The sequence below is a fragment of the Nomascus leucogenys genome, chromosome 19 (genome assembly GCF_006542625.1).
Source record: "Nomascus leucogenys isolate Asia chromosome 19, Asia_NLE_v1, whole genome shotgun sequence".
In the NCBI taxonomy this organism is placed as follows: Eukaryota; Metazoa; Chordata; class Mammalia; order Primates; family Hylobatidae; genus Nomascus; species Nomascus leucogenys.
In genome coordinates this window covers 59,699,545-59,719,362 of record NC_044399.1, presented here as the reverse complement: position 1 = coordinate 59,719,362, position 19,818 = coordinate 59,699,545, and the positions used below count along the sequence as shown (strand labels likewise).

The window sequence follows — 19,818 nt, the reverse complement described above, 5'->3', positions numbered from 1 at the left end:
CAGCACTTTGGGAGGCCAAGGCAGGTGTATCACCTGAGGTCAGGAGTTCGAGACCAGCCTGACCAACATGGTGGAACCCCATCTCTACTAAAAATATAAAAATTAGCCGGGCATGGTGGTGCGTGCCTGTAATCCCAGCTACTCAGGAGGCTGAGGCAGGAGAATTGCTTGAACCCGGGAAGCAGTTTGCAGTGAGCCAAGATCATGCCACTGCACTCCAGCCTGGGCGACAGAATGAGACTCCATCTCAAAAAAGAAAAATATAAAAATGAGCAGGTAGTTGATACTAAGACTTAGGTATTATATGTAACTCAAGGTTCTTAAAACTCCCTCAGGAAAGTTTAAAATATGAGAAGTTAGTAGAAGTTTCACATTAGCTTTTTTTGGTGCCATCTTGGTATATTATGTGTGATTTTAATTCTTAGTCCAAAAAGCGTAACTTATTTTCATTAAATTCAGAGACACTCAGTGCTACCTCCCAAAAGAAACTCTTTTCCATGATGATTTAGATTCTTTAGTACTTTCTGGCTCTTCCAAACGTTCTCCTCGATCGGATTCTTTAAAATACTGTTCAGTTTCACCTGTTCAGAACAGATAAAAACAATACCAAAAAACCCCTAAGTGAATACTACTTTTTCTTTATAAGAGGCAGGGAGAGGTAAGGACAGTGAGGCACCCCTAACTTGCCATGGTAAACAGGGTTCTTGTGAAAGTGAAATCAGAAAGAATCAAATCTTCACCTGTAATGAGCATGTATTATTCGAGTAACAAAGAAACAAGAATGTTGCTTTAAAAACAGGGTCTACAGTTGTATGAGCAATGTTTTATTTTTTAAGTTAGTGGCAGGTCCATTTAATATTTTCATACCTCTCCATCTGTAAAGGATGTCTGAGGTATATCAAGATGACAGAAAACATGATTGTGTCAACGTAATGCAAGCTCCAAGATAATCATGCCTTAGGCTGAGTCAGGCTGCATCAGGGCTTGGGTGAAATTTTTCTTAAGACCATCAGTCTTTTTTCCACCCCACCATACTTGAAGAATACATACTTTCACCAGTAGCTATAACTCACTAGGGAAATGATTTCAAAATATATGCAGGTGAAACCTCCCATGATTCAGATTTACCCCTTTGGATATTCTCATGCCCATGTCTAGAGATTCACTATTCAAACACCCATCTTCATTTTTTTCTATTTCCATATTCACCAAGCAACATTTCAATAACATCAATTAACATTTATTATGCATTTACTCTGAGCTAGGCTGGGTGCTCAACTGTTTACACATATTTACTTACTTAACTTTCACAACAACCATGAAAGAATTTCAGATGAGAAAACAGGCTTAAAAGAGCTGCCGTCATATAGTGAGAGGCAGAACCCAGCACTGAACCCATAGTCTTCCTTCGAACCCCTCCTTCTTCAGTGGTAAATGATAATGCTAGCTCAGGTCCCAGGTAGAAGCTGCCCTGCACAGCTGATATGATTAGTGATAATAAAGATTTGTTTCCCATTACTGTTAACTGGCATTTTGAAGAATCTGATCAGCTCTAGGTAATACTGCCAGATAAGTATATATTAGACCTGCAAAGATGAGAAGCAGACTGTAAGAAAATGCTGTCCAGCTAAGGTACTGTCATATAGGGAAGCCTATCTGAGCAACTTCCCCAGTAGCTCACCACATACTGCCGATCTCCCCTGCAAATATCCTTCAGTCTTTCACCACCACCAGACTCACATAAAAGTATCTCTCAGTTGCCCCCTCCTCTCTTCATCCCCACTGCCGTATCATTAGCCAGGCACTACCATCCCTCCCCTTCCTGCCAGCAAGCACTAAACTGTAAAAAACTGCTGCTCTCTTTACATTTCAAATTAATCTCAATCTCTTTACTTAGAGGTTGTTTTCTACCTCTTAACCCTGTTACTAAAAAGACTAAAAAGGTACACAGTATACAAATACCTACTGGTAGCCTTGAATTAGATGAGTTCCACCTGTCAATACTCTCCCCTAGTTCTAATTTCCCCTTTATGCTTTTATTGTATGTATTTATGGCTGTCTCCCTGACTCAAGTACAGGTGTGAGAGCATCAACATGACAAGCAGCTTGGAATCCTCCCAGAGTACCCAGACGCGTATAAAACACTCAATTTTTGAAACAAAGAAATGTCCAGTGTGGCAGACTTTTCAATTTTCCCTCCCAGCTTTTAAACAGTTTAGTAACAATGATTAAAGGTAGGAAACTATCTCTAACTAACGACTTTAAGATTAATTTCAAATGTTATAATCACGGGTCTCACTGTAAACAAAGTGAGAATGAAGGAGGATGAGCCTACCCCAATTTTTTGTCTTAATTTGTATTCAAATTTATGTAAATTGTAGTTGCTGCTGAAAATTTATTTTTGATAACTTTTCAACATAAGAACAGGTAATATATTATTCCATTCATGACCAACAGCATTATTTAATCTCAAATTATTAAGACAGTTCTTTTACTTTTTGCAATGACAAATATCTGAAATATTTAGGCTGTCACAAATGTTAAGTGCAGGCTAAAGACACAAATGCACCAATTCTTCCTGCTGATGCCTCAGTAACATCCAAATATTTACCATAAATAGCAGTTCTGAAACACAAAATTTTGGAGTAAGAAATTTTATGCAATCATAGGACAATAAATAATTTAGCCAGAAATTTACCTTTCTAGCATAAATTAGTTTTAAAGTAATTTATAAGCAACATCCAAGTTGATAAAGAACATGATGACAATCTAAGACAGTTTCCAACCAGCTGGAACAATAAGAATTTGAAATTTACAACTATGAATCTGCTTCCTATGAAGAAAAATACACAAAAAGATAAAAGGCAAAAGGGGCATATCATAAAAGGTAAACCAAACCAAATATCCATTCTTAAACTTACTTTTCTCATGAGATGTTTCACTGATGCGTTCTGTAAGATACTCCAACAAACCATCAAATATTTCCAGGAGATTCTTAATAGATTCTTTATCTCCTTTCACTATATTTTCTCCTGGAGACAGAATATAGAGCTATTAAAAAATTTAACCATGAAATCTGAAAGCTTCATAATCTTGAAACTTGGATATAACATTGTGAAAATGCCATTTAAGAATACAGGCAACATATACCAACTTACAGCTCCTTGGAGATTAAATAAAAAAAAAAGAACACAGGTGAAACAACTATAAATATTAAAAACACCAATTTCCTGCTGCCTGATTATATTTGGAGAAAAAAAGGGGGAAGCTTTAAATATGGTGTCTAACAATTCACTGGCATATTCCTTCCTTTTCTGGAGAAGCAAAATAATTGGACTTAAGAAAACATCTCTAGTAAGATTTATACCAAAATATATTGCAGCTAAACAGAACTTCACCAGATTGGTGGGAAAAAGTGGCAGGAGAGAACACTTTCAGATTGTGGTATCCTATTCTAAACGGTGGTTTGTTCAGAAGATTATAGCAGCAGAGTAACATCAAAACAACAACAAAAAAAAACAATAAACTTGTTGGGATATTTTCATTGGGAATTCCTGAGTTCTCCACCATAACCCCCCATATTTGTTAACTCCTCATTTTGTGTAGATCATACCATTTTTCTGATTAAAATCCTTTCCCTGGCTCCCTTTCTGAAATATAAGCCCTGCATATAAAACCTTTTTAAATCTCACCCCATCTTCAGTGTCTCCAGCTACATCTCCTACCATATCCACTTCATACTCATAACATACACTCATAGATTATAGCACAGTCACTAGCACAGTACCTGCTCCATAAGAGATTTTTAATATAAGTGTTTAGGTTGAAATGTTGAATAGAAATGGGTTGGCAAAAAGCATGGAAACTTGACATATATAATGTCACCTGAAATGGACTCCAAATCAACCTCAGGTATAGGTAGTACTTAACTCTTGTGATACTGATTGTCCTTTGGGAGATCATGCCTGGCATTCTCATGAGTTCACACCAATATGGGAAAAGCAGTGTAGAAATTTGACATTTGGGAGAATCCAGCCATTCGTAACCTCAGCCATGATGCAAAACAAACCTAAACCAGAAATTTGACGTTTTATACTACTACTAGTAACGACAACGTTCGACAGTTTTTTCGTTTAAAACAATGAACCAGAAATCTTGGTTTTGGACATGTTTTTCTGGCTTAAAAATACCTAAGTATATCCCAAGAGCATCCTCAAAACTTTTCAGTTTCTAGGATGGGGAGTATACTGACAACCTAGCAACTAAGACTGCCAGCCAGAATGCAGTGCTTCATGCTGCAGGAGAAACTGCTGTACAATTTTTCATGGGGTGGGTGTAGTCTGTCAAAAACAGCTCTGCATTAAAGAGTTTTACAAACATACATGTTTATAACCCTGCTATAGTATGTTTAACAAGCACAAATACCAGAACTTGTCCTACTTGGGTGATAAAGCAATTACAAATTGCAAAAAAAAAAAGAGGGAAACTATGGGAGTATCCCTCAAATTATCTCCAAACTGATTTACCCATTGACTCACCTAGAACTGCATTAAAAAACTTAAGACAGAAGAGCATTTTATTCTCTTCGCAAAAATTTGTTCTTGTCAGTCTCAAATTAAGAGATGTAAATCAGGACTTATCTTGATTAACATTTATCTCCTTTTACAACTATCAAAGAATAAATCAACAGTATAAATCCTCTTTTTGTGATTATAGTTTCACATCGTCAATATTCCCTCTATTCATAAGCTTGAAATAACTTACTGGAATAATCTTTCATTTCTAAACATAAAAGAAATACACATAATATAGTGATTTATAAATATATTTGGTATGCTTGGTTTTAGAATACAGCATAGTATACTTTATTTTGGAGATTTAATTACAGTAAAAAATTTCTGAATAGATAATATGGCTCAAAATTCAGAAAGTGCAAAAAGTATACAGTGAAAGTTCTTGTCCCTTTGTCCTGCAACCCTGAGGTTCCCTTTCTTGGAGGCAATCAGTATTAAGAGTTTCTTGTATATGCTTCTAGAGTTCTTCTGATTGCAAACAACTGCAAATATCTTCTGCACACCTTTGTTTTTACAAACACTAGCATACTACTCTGCACATTACCATTATAATTGTACATTTTTCTCGCATCACATATGCTAAAGAGTGTTCCCCTAACACGGAACATTGTGCAAAAAGAGCATATTCAATCATCTTTTACAGCCACAGAGCAGTCCACTGTATGCAGCTATCATGATTTATTTAACCAACCCCTACTAATGGACATTCAGGTGCTTCTAATTTTTAGCTATCACAAACAAGTAGCATTAGTATGCTTTAAAATAAAACAATACGGCCAGGTGTTGTGGGAAGTCAGGGACCCCAAACGGAGGGACCGGCTGAAGCCATGGCAGAAGAACGTGGATTGTGGAGATTTCATGGACATTTATTAGTTCCCCAAATTAATACTTTTATAATCTCTTATGCCTGTCTTTCCTGCAAACTCTAAACATAAATTGTAAAGATTTCATGGACACTTATCACTTCCCCAATCAATACCCTTGTGTGATTTCCTAGACCTGTCTTTAATCTCTTAATCCTGTCATCTCATAAGCCGAGGAGGATGTATGTCACCTCAGGACCTTGTGATAATTGCGTTAACTGCACAAATTGTAGAGCATGTGTGTTTGAACAATATGAAATCTGTGCACCTTGAAGAAAAGAACAGGATAACAGCAATTGTTCAGGGAATAAGATGAGATAACCTTAAACTCTGACCACTGGTGAGCCGGGTGGAACACGGCCATATTTCTCTTTCAAAAGCAAATGGGAGAAATATCGCTGAATTCTTTTTCTCAGCAAGGAACATCCCTGGGAAAGAGAATATGCGCCCAGGGGTAGGTCTATAGATGGCCCCCCAGGCGTGGCCGTCTTTTATGGTCTGTAGACTGTAGGGGTGAAATAGACCCCAGTCTCCCATAGCGCTCCCAGGCTTATTAGGAAGAAGAAATTCCCGCCTAATAAATTTTGGTCAGACAGGTTGCTCTCAAAACCCTGTCTCCTGGTAAGATGTTATCAATGACAATGGTGCCCAAAACTTCATTAGCAATTTTAATTTCGCCCTGGTCCTGTGGTCTTGTGATCTCGCCCTACCTCCATTTGCCTTGTGATATTCTATTACCTTGTGAAGTACTTGATGTCTGTGACCCACACCCTATTCGTATACTCCCTCCCCTTTTGAAAATCCCTAATAAAAACTTGCTGGTTTTTGCAGCTTGCGGGGCATCACGGAACCTACCGACATGTGATGTCTCCCCTAGACGCCCAGCTTTAAAATTTCTCTCTTTTGTACTCTGTCCCTTTATTTCTCAAACCAGCCGACGCTTAGAGAAAATAGAAAAGAAACTACGTGACTATTGGGGCAGGTTCCCCAATAGCCAGGCACAGTGATTCAGGCCTGTAATCCCAGCAATTTTGGGAGCAGAGCCAGGTGGATCGCCTGAGCCCAAGAGTTCCAGACTAGCCTGGGCAACTGGCGAAACTCTGTCTTTACAAAAAATAGAAAAAATTAGCCAGGCATGGTGGTGCATGCCTGTAGTCCCAGCTACCAGGGAGGCTGAGGTGAGAGGATCACCTGAGCTTAGGAGGTTAAGGCTACAGTGAGCTGTGATTGTGCCACCGCACTCCAGCCTGGGCAACAGAGACACTGAATCAAAAAATAAAAATAAATAAAACAACATAATATAAAAACAAAAAACACACCTCAAATTACCAGCTAGGATATTTACATTTCAGACCCAGATTAATTGCAAAATCAATGTTCAGCTCTCCTGGAAAAGTTCTCATGTATGGACCTGACCTCTATCAGTTGATTGTCTTAGCTCAATCTTACAATTTGGTCTACTCCAGAAGCTCACTCATCTGGTTAAGTAAACAATGTCTATGGTTGTAAAATTATTTTTACTAAAATGCATAATTATTGATCGTTATATATATACCAACCTGTTATGTGAGACAAGCTGACCTGCAAGTAATCCAAGGCCAGCGAATCAATTACAGCTTGTACATTGTGTGCATCATCCTCTTGACTCCTAGGAATAGCTATTAGGTCTGCGGGGGGAAAAAAATCACATAATTTTGCATCCACGAGAGGTCAAGTTTTCATCTCATTGTCTCTCAATAGGATACTGAATATGCTCAACTGCTGTAAAGGCTCTGCCCAAACAGAACATGCTGTAAAGTACAGATAAAGTTAATAAACCCTTAACTCTACACAGCAGAATCTTTATTGGTTGAGTATTTATTGATTGAACCGATTTATCAATATTGGACTGGTTGAATACGGTTGAATATTACACCATATATATGAACATGCTCTACAAGAAGCACCATGTTAAGGAAGATAAAGTGGTCCCTAAATTCAAAGACAGCTAATAGTCTAATAAAGGAGCCAAGACATGATACTTTAACCTATAACTATGGGCTACTTTCTACGGAAAAAAAAAAACAAAAAAAAACACAGCAGGCATTCAAGGAGGGTTCATATATATATATATATATATATATATATATATATATACATATATGTTTGTTTATTATTTATTGAGACAGGGTCTCGCTCTATTGCCCCGACTGGAATGCAGTGGCATGATCTTGGCTCACTACAACCTCTGCTTCCCCAGCTCAAGCAATTCTCTTGCCTCAGCCTCCTAAGTAGTAGCTCGGATTATAGGCGTGCACCACTATGCCTGGGTAATTTTTGTATTTTTAGCAGAGATGGCGTTTTGCCATGTTGGCCAGGCTGGTCTTGAACTCCTGGCCTCAAGTGATCAGCCTCCCAAAGCAATGGAATTATAGGCGTGAGCCACCCCACCCGGCCCTTATATGTCCTTTAGAATAGCCAACTAGAATTATTGGTATAAAGATTTAAAAGGTCAGCACAGGCTGGGCATGGTGGCTCATGCTTGTAATCCTATCACTTTGGGAGGTAGACGGGATGATCACTTAAGCTGAGTTGGTACCACCCTGGTCTTAAACATAGTGAGATGGTGAGCAAGATGAAAGGACATACGCGCTTACTAACTGTCTTGGTAAATTAGGTTCATCAACTACAAATATCAATTCTTATCCCTAGCACTGGTTAAGTAACAGGATCCAATAAATTCCCAAGCTCCACTCAATTTTACAACCTTTGAAGGTATATTTACAGAAAGGATGCAACTTTCACAAGGCAATAGCCATGATTAGGTTAAGCCGTGATCATCAGGAGCCCTCAAACTGATCTGCTCAAGGCCATTATTATGAGTGGCTTCCACAGGGTATTCCTTAAGGAATACAATATTATAATTACACAATACGCAATACTAAATACAATTTAATACACAATATTTATTTTAATATTGTATATTATATAGAATTCAGTATGCAATATTAAAAAAAGATATAGGCAAAGAGAAAATGAAATTTTATAAATGCCAAAGAATCTAACTAAAGGACTAAAAACTTTTGGCCTAAGATATAGGCAAAATTACTCCTGCTTTTAGTATTCTTACCTGGTACCTTTTCTCCCAAAATAGACTGATAAAGAGCAATAAAAACATTAGCATCACAGTCTTGAAGTTCATGTATTCTCAGATGTATATGACACTTAAAAAGAAGGTTATTGGCAATGGTTACCCACTCTGTTGGGATAAAGGGGGAAAGATCAGTCTTAAAATACCACCAGAAAAAAATCACACACACATTTAAAAAATCCAACAACCTCCTCCCCAACAAAAACAGACATTGAACTTTGTAGAAGATAAGGAATTTGATTGTTATACAATTTCAAAGACCCTTTAGGCATGATTTTTAAAAAGATGTACTTAATTTCTTGGGATGATTTCCAGAGTGCTGTAATTTCTATACAGTTAAAACTATACTGCAAATTCAATTGTTACTGTTGCAGCCTAAAATCTTAAGTTACTTATATAAGCCTCACATGGGTGTTTTTAGTTAAAACATATTTACAAGTAAACAGGAATGTTATGTCATAAACAACAGTTTAATGATAATCCGAGGTTATTAGAAACTCATTAATGGATGTTGCTTCGAACTCCCAATAGTATTGGTCTTGTGTTTGTTTACCCAATTATCTTGAGCAAGTCAGGATTTCTCTAGTGCCGGAAAAAGTGGTGATTAAACTTAGGCTATTAAGAACTGGTATAATGACAACATCAACGCTAATGCATTTGTTAGTTTTTCTTTTTTATTATGTCGATCTATATGAAAGAAAATATGGGAAGTACATGAAGCTCAGAATTAGCAATACTGTTGACGTTTCCTGCGTTCCACATTCTCCTCTCCCCTAGATATTGCTGGGATTTGCAAAGTTTAACGGTTTCTCTACCAAAAGTAACTTAGAAAGCTTAAAATACTTGTTCCTTGAAATGCCTGGCGATTGATAGGAAAGCACTTTCAATCGGTATTAGAAACAAACATCTCCACTATGTTCTGGACACATAACGTTCTGGAAACGAATGAGAGTGTGTTTTCCACGCACATAATCCCCCTCCCCACGCCCATTTCTCACAGCTGGCCAAACCATGACAACTGGTTTGTACGCAGTCCTTGTGAAAAGGATGAAAGCGTCCTAGACAACCAAATTAATTAGCTCTTCAAAAGCGGTGCTAGACAAAGCCCATGACTCTAGAGGGCACTGAAGAGAAAAAAGCACCACTATTCTACTGTGGCAGGGGCATGAATAAATCGTAAGAATGCTGTTCCTTTAAAGACCAATACAAAAGCAGGTACGACCTCAGGGCCCATAGTGCAAGGGCGGAGGGCACACAGACAGCGGCTAGACGCCCCACAAAAAGACAAGTCCGGGGACCATCCTTCTGACCGCTCCTTTTGCAGCCAGGACCCGAGTGTCCTACCGGCCTCGCCCCAGTGCCTCTCTCTCTCCCACAGCATACTGCTGTTCCACGGCCTCGAAGGGAAGAGGGGGTGAAGCTGAGAGACCCTATCCAGAGAACCCGCCACCGAGACGCGGCGTCTGAAGGTCACGAGAACCGCCGACAGCCCAGACCCAGTCTGGGCTATCCCGAGGCCTCCCTGGAGGTGAACGGTTTCAGTCCACACATACTGGGACCCCAGGGAGACACTCACCAGCCTCTGAGCCGGCCATGTCTCCGAGGCAGGTCGCCACTGCACTCCGACGCGGCCTGGCAGGCGACGGTGTCCTGGAAGGGCCGATCCACGCAGACCCGACGCTGGGGGGCGGGCGCACGAACCAAAGCGCGGGGAAGGAGGCGTGAAAGAGGGAGGGACGTTAAAAGAGTTTCTCGCCGCTGATTGGTCATCAGAGGAGCACTTCCTTTCACAACACGTGCCACGGGGGCGGTTTGGGAAGTTTAGAGACCATTCTCCGCCGGCCAAAACCCGTCACATAATTGTCAGACCTGTGGGTCGGACTGTCCAAATCAGCCGGCAGCCCGGGCGGGTCCCGGGGCGCGGGCAGCGCACTTCCGGTGAGCTATTTCGTTGTGTATCCCTCCGCCGACGTCAACGTGGAAGTAGTGCGGCCCGCTCTCCCGGTGGTTCGCAGTGATACGGTCACGTGACAACGCCAGGCCCCGCCTTCCCCCTTTCGGTTACAGGCGTGAGGGCTCTTTGGAGACGTAAACATCTCCGAGTGGCGAGGGTGGGTGGGCTTGGGCTGGCTCTTTTATCGTCTGGCTGGGCTTGGGAAAGGGCGGGGTGGCTTGCTCGAGGTGTGGAAAGACGAGAAGAAGGTGAGGTCAAGAGAGTGCAGAATGAGGCATTCCAATGGTGGGTGGGCCCTGACCTGAGAGCGGCGCGGGGTGGGGTGAAAGCGCAGCGATCCCGGAACGCCGGCGGGCGTTGCGGCCTATGCGCGAGGGGCGGGGAGATTAGGTCATGGAGCGGCTCCCAGCGTTCCTTGCGGCGTAGGAGGCGGTCCAGACTATAAAAGCGGCTGCCGGAAAGCGGCCGGCACCTCATTCATTTCTCCCGGTCTTTAGTTGTGCAGCTTTGGCTGTTGTCATCTCCTTCCCTCCTCCGCTGCCGCCCCCGCAAGGCTTCGCCGTCGTCGAGGCCATTTCCAGCGATTCGTCGCACGCTTTTCTGTATACTTCGTTCCCCTACAACCGCAACCATTGACGCCATGTCGGGTTATTCGAGTGACCGAGACCGCGGCCGGGATCGAGGGTGAGTTTGGGAGCCAAGCTGTCAGGCCTGGCCGGTGGGGGGATGGGAGGGCGGGTCAGGGTGGCGGCGGGCGGGGGTTTTGCGGCTTGGACTCGGCCTTTCTGAGCTATCTTGGGATCTCCTTTCCCGAATGCTTGCGCCATTTTGATATTCAGGTAACAGTGATTTGAAGAGATTTGACGGTGTAGTGTTTTCAAGCTTGCTTTTTGTGTGAGGGTCGGGGAGCCGTCGGGGCGGCTGCCATTTGGTAGCTGTTGAGGGAATTCAGAGGGAGCGTATTGTGCGGATGAAAGCGCGACGCTTCGAGGCAGACTAAGGAGCATCTGTTGGGTGCGGCCTTTCGGGAGGTGTTTTTGGGGTGGCCGGGCATTCTGTGGGAGCGAGGGGACCACTTCAAAGCCACTAGTGCTGTGGAGGTAGGAGGGCGGCCGGCATCAGCCATGTGGCTGAGTCGCGGGTACAAAATGCCGGCCTCGGACATGGCGGCGGCGCCTTTGTTACCCCGCCCGGCGGAGGAGCTCAAAATGGCAGCGTCGAGAAAATGTGGCGCAGAGAGAAATGCGAGACAAAGGGGGAAGCGCCGCCCCAGCGGGAACGCCGCCCGGCCGGCTCCGCCCGGGCCGGGACTCCTCCCCCGGTAGTCGCCGGCTCCTCCTTTTCTTTTTTCTTGCGTTATATAATTTTGATTCGTTGATCCGGAGCTCTACCGCGGCGTCCCGCCAGCTCGGTTTGCTAGCAGAAGTGTTTCTGAGAAAATCCTTGTTGTGTTATCGATGTCTGTACTGGCTAGGTTCTTACCACTAAAGCTGTTTGGCTTGAAAACGGCCATATGAGTAACATCGTTGTGATGCTCTTCGGTTCATGTAGCCTTGTTATCCCTGATAGTGAATTGCTAGACTGGTGGGGAAGATTATAGTAACCACAAGAAGTGGTGTCTAATCCCAAATTCTGGCATCTGGGTGACAAGTTTCCGACATGATAAATCCCCGGCTTCCGACATGATAAATCCCAGGCTGTTTACATGACCTAAGTAGTGTGTACTTGGGACTACGGGAAATGTTAACTGTAGCTGTTGAGAGAGAGAGATTTTCACTAAGGACAGTGCTAGGTTTACCTCTCGAAGTCTGTTTTCAGTGGTCTTTAGCTTGTGCCAATGGATGGCAAACAGATCTATACAGAAACCTAGGCATAGCCATTTGAAAATGTGAATAACGTTTTTTCTTCATTCCAGGTTTGGTGCACCCCGATTTGGAGGAAGTAGGGCAGGGCCCTTATCTGGAAAGAAGTTTGGAAACCCTGGGGAGAAATTAGTTAAAAAGAAGTGGAATCTTGATGAGCTGCCCAAATTTGAGAAGAATTTTTATCAAGAGCACCCTGATTTGGCTAGGCGCACAGCAGTGAGTAAATTCATGTGGTTTTATCAGGCTGTAACTCGATCATGGATTTTAGTAAATGAAATTCCGACAGGTGTTTTGCAAATAACTCAATTTTGGTAGAGTTATATTTTCTGACTTAATAATTGGGAAAGGTGTGACTCACTTTTGGAAATAGGTGGCTTTGGGATTTTACTTAAATTAGGTTGAGTATAACAATAAATTTTTTTTGTCATAATAGGGTGTTCATAGGTGGGTCCAGATTAAAATGAAGGCTACTTTAAACTAGTTACTAAATTATGAAGTTAGGGGTTTATCAGTATTTAGCTAGGGGTGGTTGTCATGAATTTTAAGACTTATAATTTGTTTTGCAGCAAGAGGTGGAAACATATAGAAGAAGCAAGGAAATTACAGTTAGAGGTCACAACTGCCCGAAGCCAGTTCTAAATTTTTATGAAGCCAATTTCCCTGGTAAGTGCTACTTTTCAGTTCTACCTACCCCTGTGTTTTTGTTTCCACCTACCCCCTCTTTTTCATGGCATCACTAATTTTTACTAAATATGTCACTAATTATAGCAAATGTCATGGATGTTATTGCAAGACAGAATTTCACTGAACCCACTGCTATTCAAGCTCAGGGATGGCCAGTTGCTCTAAGTGGATTGGATATGGTTGGAGTGGCACAGACTGGATCTGGGAAAACATTGTCTGTAAGTTTGGGAGAACTCTTGAGTTGATCTGATATATGCAGGAAAATGTAATGGTAATTTAAAAACGAGTATTTTAATGTGATTTCTGTTTGTCCCCACCTTCACCCCAAATAGTATTTGCTTCCTGCCATTGTCCACATCAATCATCAGCCATTCCTAGAGAGAGGTGATGGGCCTATTGTAAGTATATATTTTTAACTTTTTATTAGAAGCATAATGTACAGATGTTAGACCACATAGCTAACGATGTAATCATTTGTGGTGGTTTGATATAGAGGTTAGCTCACCCCATTCAGCTGGAGCTGCTTTGGGTATTGGACAACACATGAAGAAAGGATCTGCTAGCATAACTAATAAGTTAGCAGTTTAAAACTAGTATCCAGGTTTGTGCTGAAAGCTGTTTCTCTTTCCTTAGTGTTTGGTGCTGGCACCAACTCGGGAACTGGCCCAACAGGTGCAGCAAGTAGCTGCTGAATATTGTAGAGCATGTCGCTTGAAGTCTACTTGTATCTATGGTGGTGCTCCCAAGGGACCACAAATACGTGATTTGGAGAGAGGTATGTAATGAAAAGGGTTTTATTTGTCATTGGTGCTGAATATCCTAGGTATTGTAGTTACGCTTATGTGTTTAATTAAAGGTGTGGAAATCTGTATTGCAACACCTGGAAGACTGATTGACTTTTTAGAGTGTGGGAAAACCAATCTGAGAAGAACAACCTACCTTGTCCTTGATGAAGCAGATAGGATGCTTGATATGGGCTTTGAACCCCAAATAAGGAAGATTGTGGATCAAATAAGAGTAAGTGTCCTTCGAAATATGTGATCAAACTGAATTCTGTTTTCACTCTTAGAGTCTGGTACTAATTTTTCCCCCCAAAATCCATTAGCCTGATAGGCAAACTCTAATGTGGAGTGCGACTTGGCCGAAAGAAGTAAGACAGCTTGCTGAAGATTTCCTGAAAGACTATATTCATATAAACATTGGTGCACTTGAACTGAGTGCAAACCACAACATTCTTCAGATTGTGGATGTGTGTCATGACGTAGAAAAGGATGAAAAGTAAGTTTTATTAACTCTGTTATATTCGCTTCCTAACAACTTTGCTGTAAAATTGAGGGATCATTGTTTGGTGAGTTGTTTTAGGTTATTTCAGTTGGTGTGATTTCGTTTAGTTAGCCTATTAGTCCTGAAAATTTCTTGAATCCTTCAAACAATGGCTGTCACCATTTGTAGCTTTCCTATAGAAGGAATTCATGTGTCCCCTGGTTGACTTAAGGACCAAGGGTCAAAGTGCTCAATAAGTGGATTAGCAGGTGTTTCGTCTTTGACTTCCAGCCATGTAAATTGAACTTAATGTTTTGCTGACCATAAATGTGTGGCCCTAGCAATGGTCTTTTAAAACTCAGGATTTTTCTTTCTCTCTCCTATTACTAGACTTATTCGTCTAATGGAAGAGATCATGAGTGAGAAGGAGAATAAAACCATTGTTTTTGTGGAAACCAAAAGAAGATGTGATGAGCTTACCAGAAAAATGAGGAGAGATGGGTATGTGTGAGCTCCTCCATTGAAGCAGATTTATTAGAACTGAGCTTAGGAAAGGGCAAACTTGGATCACGAGCAGTGGATTTTTTCATATCTGATAGTGAATTTAACTCTCATTTCTGGCGAAATTAAGGAGATCTGTGACCAAAAGTGGTCAAGCACTGGAGTCTGAGGCTTTCAATGTGAGTTTAATAATACAACTTGTCTTTTAACTTAGGTGGCCTGCCATGGGTATCCATGGTGACAAGAGTCAACAAGAGCGTGACTGGGTTCTAAATGGTAAATATTTCAAATGACGTATTTTTTCCCCCTTTCTTAACCTAGCTAGAATTCTGCTCAGATAATTGATCATGTATATGCCTTCCTTTGTAGAATTCAAACATGGAAAAGCTCCTATTCTGATTGCTACAGATGTGGCCTCCAGAGGGCTAGGTTAGTACAAACTCGCATTCATGGCTTGGTTTCCCAGAAGATCTCCATTTAACTTTTTTAAAGAAAGTTTATTGCTTTCTTTAACCTGCATTTTTTCTAAGTTTTTTTCACATAAAGGTGCTGTCTTTGTGGCAAGGCCTAGGCATGACAATCGGAGGACTCGAGGGGGATGGAGGACTAGTGATCGGCTGGCTGCTTCCAGTCGATTAGAGAGGTGAAAAAGCTGAACGTGTGCCAGTAATCTTCAAAAGGCAGAACATATCACCTGCCCCGTAAACTGTTCTCTCCGAGGGAAAAAATGGAAGTTATCCTCACAGTTCACTGCCGTGGTATTTCTTCTGTCCCATGCTTTGCATGACTGCCATGGTACAGCCTTGTTTCAAACCGTTCACTGTGATCTGTGGGTCTTTGAGTTTCAGTGAGTTTGCTGAAATGTCGAAGAAATATTTCCAAACTTCAATGTTCAATGAAATTTTTGTTCAAGTTTGAAATGGAGAGAGCAGCTTTAAAAGGTACTAAGCCTTTTACAAATTGGTGAGTACTGGCACATGAGATGTAGGGCAGGAGCAACTTCTCACACATAGTAAGTGGGAAAAGAAAGTGCTTTGAAAGTTCCTCCCTCACCTACACAGTAGTCGTCATGTCGAGACCTGCCAGAGAGAGACACATTCTCAAGTGAATCCTGGCTTCTTGGAAGCGCTTGCCTAGACGAGACACAGTGCATAAAAACAACTTTTGGGGGACAGGTATGTTTTCTTGCAGCTGCGGTTGTAAGGTCTTGGCAAGACAAGCAGTGTGGCCAGAATTTTGAACTTCTGATGAATGTGTAATGCAAAGGACCTTGTACATTTTTTTGTTTCAAGGTCCTCAATGAGCACATGAAGAGGTTGCTGTGAAACTTTAAGTGGCCCTACTGCGCAGAAGCATTCAGATGTCACTTGATGATCTGTAAGGGGAACTTGCTGATTTGGGAATGTGCTAGGGAATACACATTCCTTTTGACAGGGTCTGTCACCGGGTGGGTGATGAATTATACAGATGACATGTGCTTTTTTTTTCTTTTTTCAATCTCAATGGTATTCCTACAGGAAATGGATAACCATTTTAACTGTATTTTTTGCAGCCCGTACCTTCTTGGGAATACAATTGTCTAACTTTTTATTTTTGGTCTGGCTGTTGTGGTGTGCAAAACTCCGTACATTGCTATTTTGCCACACTGCAACACCTTACAGATGTGGAAGATGTGAAATTTGTCATCAATTATGACTACCCTAACTCCTCAGAGGATTATATTCATCGAATTGGAAGAACTGCTCGCAGTACCAAAACAGGCACAGCATACACTTTCTTTACACCTAATAACATAAAGCAAGTGAGCGACCTTATCTCTGTGCTTCGTGAAGCTAATCAAGCAATTAATCCCAAGTTGCTTCAGTTGGTCGAAGACAGAGGTTCAGGTAAGGATGACTGATAGGAAATGTTGGTAGTTATGAGTCACATCGTTGTCTACAAATCCATTTAAATGGTATTGGAGGGTGAGTAAAACCTTGAATGTGAAAACTTAAGCCGAAAAATTGTAAAAACGTTTCACGCCTACCATGAATAGATCTGTTTCTGTCCACAGTGATTTGTGTCATAGACATAATTGATCAATTTGCAATTATTATTTTCTTAACAGGTCGTTCCAGGGGTAGAGGAGGCATGAAGGATGACCGTCGGGACAGATACTCTGCGGGCAAAAGGGGTGGATTTAATACCTTTAGAGACAGGGAAAATTATGACAGAGGTTACTCTAGCCTGCTTAAAAGAGATTTTGGGGCAAAAACTCAGAATGGTGTTTACAGTGCTGCAAATTACACCAATGGGAGCTTTGGAAGTAATTTTGTGTCTGCTGGTATACAGACCAGTTTTAGGACTGGTAATCCAACAGGGACTTACCAGAATGGTTATGATAGCACTCAGCAATACGGAAGTAATGTTCCAAATATGCACAATGGTATGAACCAACAGGCATATGCATATCCTGCTACTGCAGCTGCACCTATGATTGGTTATCCAATGCCAACAGGATATTCTCAATAAGACTTTAGAAGTATATGTAAATGTCTGTTTTTCATAATTGCTCTTTATATTGTGTGTTATCTGACAAGATAGTTATTTAAGAAACATGGGAATTGCAGAAATGACTGCAGTGCAGCAGTAATTATGGTGCACTTTTTCGCTATTTAAGTTGGATATTTCTCTACATTCCTGAAACAATTTTTAGGTTTTTTTTGTACTAGAAAATGCAGGCAGTGTTTTCACAAAAGTAAATGTACAGTGATTTGAAATACAATAAATGAAGGCAATGCATGGCCTTCCAATAAAAAATATTTGAAGACTGAATTAAGTGGAAATTGTACTTTATTTTATATATATAATGTCATGTAAAACTGCTTAGATGGTCTGGTTTTTGTTTTTTCCATGAAAACAAATGACTGCTCCTTTTTATTTGGGAGGCAGGGGGAATCAGAAGGCCCTTCTTTATAATGAGCTATTCATATTGCAGGAGTCAGAATGAATTAATACAGGTGAATTTCTAGTTACAGGCTAAATTGCATAAAAGCTTTGTCAGCTCCCAACATCAGGGGAGTCATTTAATAGCCTTTTTCCTTATTTGCTGGTATGGTTAAATGAGAAAATAGTAAAATAGCTACAAAGTCATCTATATAATGTGAGAACGTGGGTGACTTTGTTTTGCAAAGTTTATAATTTAAAAAGCTCCAAATAAATGGCTTTTTCAAGAGATTTATACTCACGCTGTTGGCTATACTGTGAATTACTGAAATGTTGAACAAACCTGTGAAAGACATACATTAGCCCTTTAAGATGGCCAGGAGCTAAGCTTGAGTCTCCTTAACTGAATTTGCACAACGTTCTTAGTGCAGGTTACTTGTAGATTCTAGTCTTCACAAGCTCCCTGGGGCTCTTAACTAGTCACACTGGGAGTCATGAATGTCTTTCCAGTAATTCAGGGAATTCTAGAGATCCTCAAACTGTAAGGTCTACTCATACTCAACACAAGGAAAAAACCTCATTAAAACTAATGACTAATCAGGAGGCAACATAACCAAAAGCACAGTGAATAAAAGTTTTCATGGTAGGTAACATGGGTTTATTGCTAGAAAGATGCAGGGGATAGCTTTAGGTTTAACTGGCTCACCAATGTAACTTTCTAATCATTTATTTCAGTAATAGCTAGAAGTGGGTCTGAATGTTTGGTTCCCAGAGTCCGATACGTGTGTTTTTGCCAGAAGAGAGGTCTTCAGGAGACTTCATTTAAATTCTGATTATTAAACTGAGGCTTTAATTGATGTTAATGCCTTGTCAAATGTAAAATTAGAATTTGCTAAGGCTGGGATGGGGAGTGATATTTCTAGGACTTAGGACATTGAAAACTAATTCAGCCTGTAGTAACCTGAATGGTTTTCAATGGCATGGTTAGTCAAGTTAATGGTTTTAAACTTAGAAGCAGCTTTCAGGGGAGAGGGTAGGTTGGAGCATTTATTACATATTTTACTGTTTAATGTCTTAACTGTGGGCCTTTTAATTTGTAAACACTGAAATGATTGTGGGGCTGTGGAAAACATTTACCTATTTACCTTGGAAGTTTTAAAAGACAGTCCACTTTTTAGCATGTGTGTTGTGTCCAGCCTGTGGTCGTCTTAACTAATAAATGTGATTTTTCCCCCCATTCTCTCTTTTTATTTATTTGCGTATAGGCCTTTTACCTGGTGTGAGTTCCTGAATGTGGAAAACACCTGGCAGTAGTACCCAGCTTTGCAGCTAATTACTGTATTTGCTTTCCAGCAATACTGTTGGACTTTCTAGCTGGCCTTTTTTTAAACCCTTATATACACTTGTAAAGAAGAACTATTTCCTGAACCTGGTACAGCACTTTACTAATGATAAAAAAAAATTACTCCTAAATTACATTAACTCAATTGCTAAGCTGTTTCACTCTCTTAATCAGGTGGTAGTTTGGTAGTCTCACAGTGAAATGTAGATTGTTCCTTTCTCCTGAACCTCTTTAAAGGTTTGCGTAACTGAGGCTGGTATAAGAAATCATGGGCTTTGGAATCAAACTCTTCCTCAGTCTGGGTATAGCACTTTTCCACTTTCTGGGCGGTTCTTAAGGTCTCGACCTATTTAAATAGAAATTGTAAAATCAGAAACCTGCGATGTAATCATGAGTCTCCTAATAAAACAGTCACAAGTCTCATTGTTTTGATGAACCCATAGAAGGGGCCCCTGGAATTGCACGTATGTGGTTTTCTCTGTCGCCAGCAGGGTTTAAGACGTGTCTGGGCCCTGTGGTTTATTTCCAGTGCATTCCCAGGTGAGGCAGATGCTGCTGGCTGGGGACTGCCCTTTGGAAGTCACTGCAGTATTTAAAGTGACTGTACCACTATCCTAGTTACAAAGCCTACCGCCCCCCTCCCGGGAGCTTAAGCGTCAAGACCGGCTCGGGTTAGGCCTAGGCCACCTGGCGGCAGCATTTGCCTGAAGTTAAGGC

The 19,818-nt window shown here is 41.0% G+C and overlaps 2 protein-coding genes across 5 annotated transcripts in view; one reads left to right on the top strand and one right to left on the bottom strand.

Moving 5' to 3' along the window:
• The window catches only part of CEP95 (centrosomal protein 95), a 31,372-nt gene extending 20,977 nt beyond the window's left edge, over positions 1 to 10,395 (bottom strand). For 3 of the 4 annotated variants that reach the window (XM_030800401.1, XM_030800399.1, XM_030800400.1), the window contains exons 1-5: positions 10,144 to 10,395; positions 8,547 to 8,675; positions 6,997 to 7,104; positions 2,922 to 3,032; positions 476 to 581 (exon numbers count right to left, since the gene is read on the bottom strand). In XM_030800401.1, the coding sequence (XP_030656261.1) occupies positions 476 to 581; positions 2,922 to 3,032; positions 6,997 to 7,104; positions 8,547 to 8,675; positions 10,144 to 10,162 (473 nt within the window). In that variant the 5' untranslated portion in view covers positions 10,163 to 10,395. The remainder of the gene's footprint in view (positions 1 to 475; positions 582 to 2,921; positions 3,033 to 6,996; positions 7,105 to 8,546; positions 8,676 to 10,143) is intronic. The other variant, XM_030800402.1, reaches the window with a different exon arrangement.
• Positions 10,396 to 10,528: 133 nt separating this feature from the next.
• On the top strand, positions 10,529 to 18,996 carry DDX5 (DEAD-box helicase 5). The gene is made up of 14 exons (XM_030800396.1): positions 10,529 to 10,769; positions 11,019 to 11,205; positions 12,437 to 12,602; positions 12,953 to 13,049; positions 13,155 to 13,288; positions 13,403 to 13,468; positions 13,704 to 13,845; positions 13,927 to 14,087; positions 14,176 to 14,348; positions 14,724 to 14,834; positions 15,049 to 15,110; positions 15,204 to 15,263; positions 16,496 to 16,720; positions 16,942 to 18,996. The coding sequence occupies exons 2-14, from the start codon at positions 11,162 to 11,164 to the stop codon at positions 17,343 to 17,345; spliced, it is 1,845 nt and encodes a 614-aa protein (XP_030656256.1). The 5' UTR covers positions 10,529 to 10,769; positions 11,019 to 11,161; the 3' UTR covers positions 17,346 to 18,996.
• The last annotated feature ends 822 nt before the right edge of the window (positions 18,997 to 19,818 follow it).

Coding starts and splice junctions, on each gene's coding strand:
- DDX5 (XM_030800396.1), top strand. CDS start 11,162: ATGTCGGGTTATTCGAGTGACCGAGACCGCGGCCGGGATCGAGG. Junction 13,289..13,402: donor GATCTGGGAAAACATTGTCT/GTAAGTTTGGGA, acceptor CACCCCAAATAG/TATTTGCTTCCTGCCATTGT. Junction 14,835..15,048: donor AGAAAAATGAGGAGAGATGG/GTATGTGTGAGC, acceptor CTTTTAACTTAG/GTGGCCTGCCATGGGTATCC.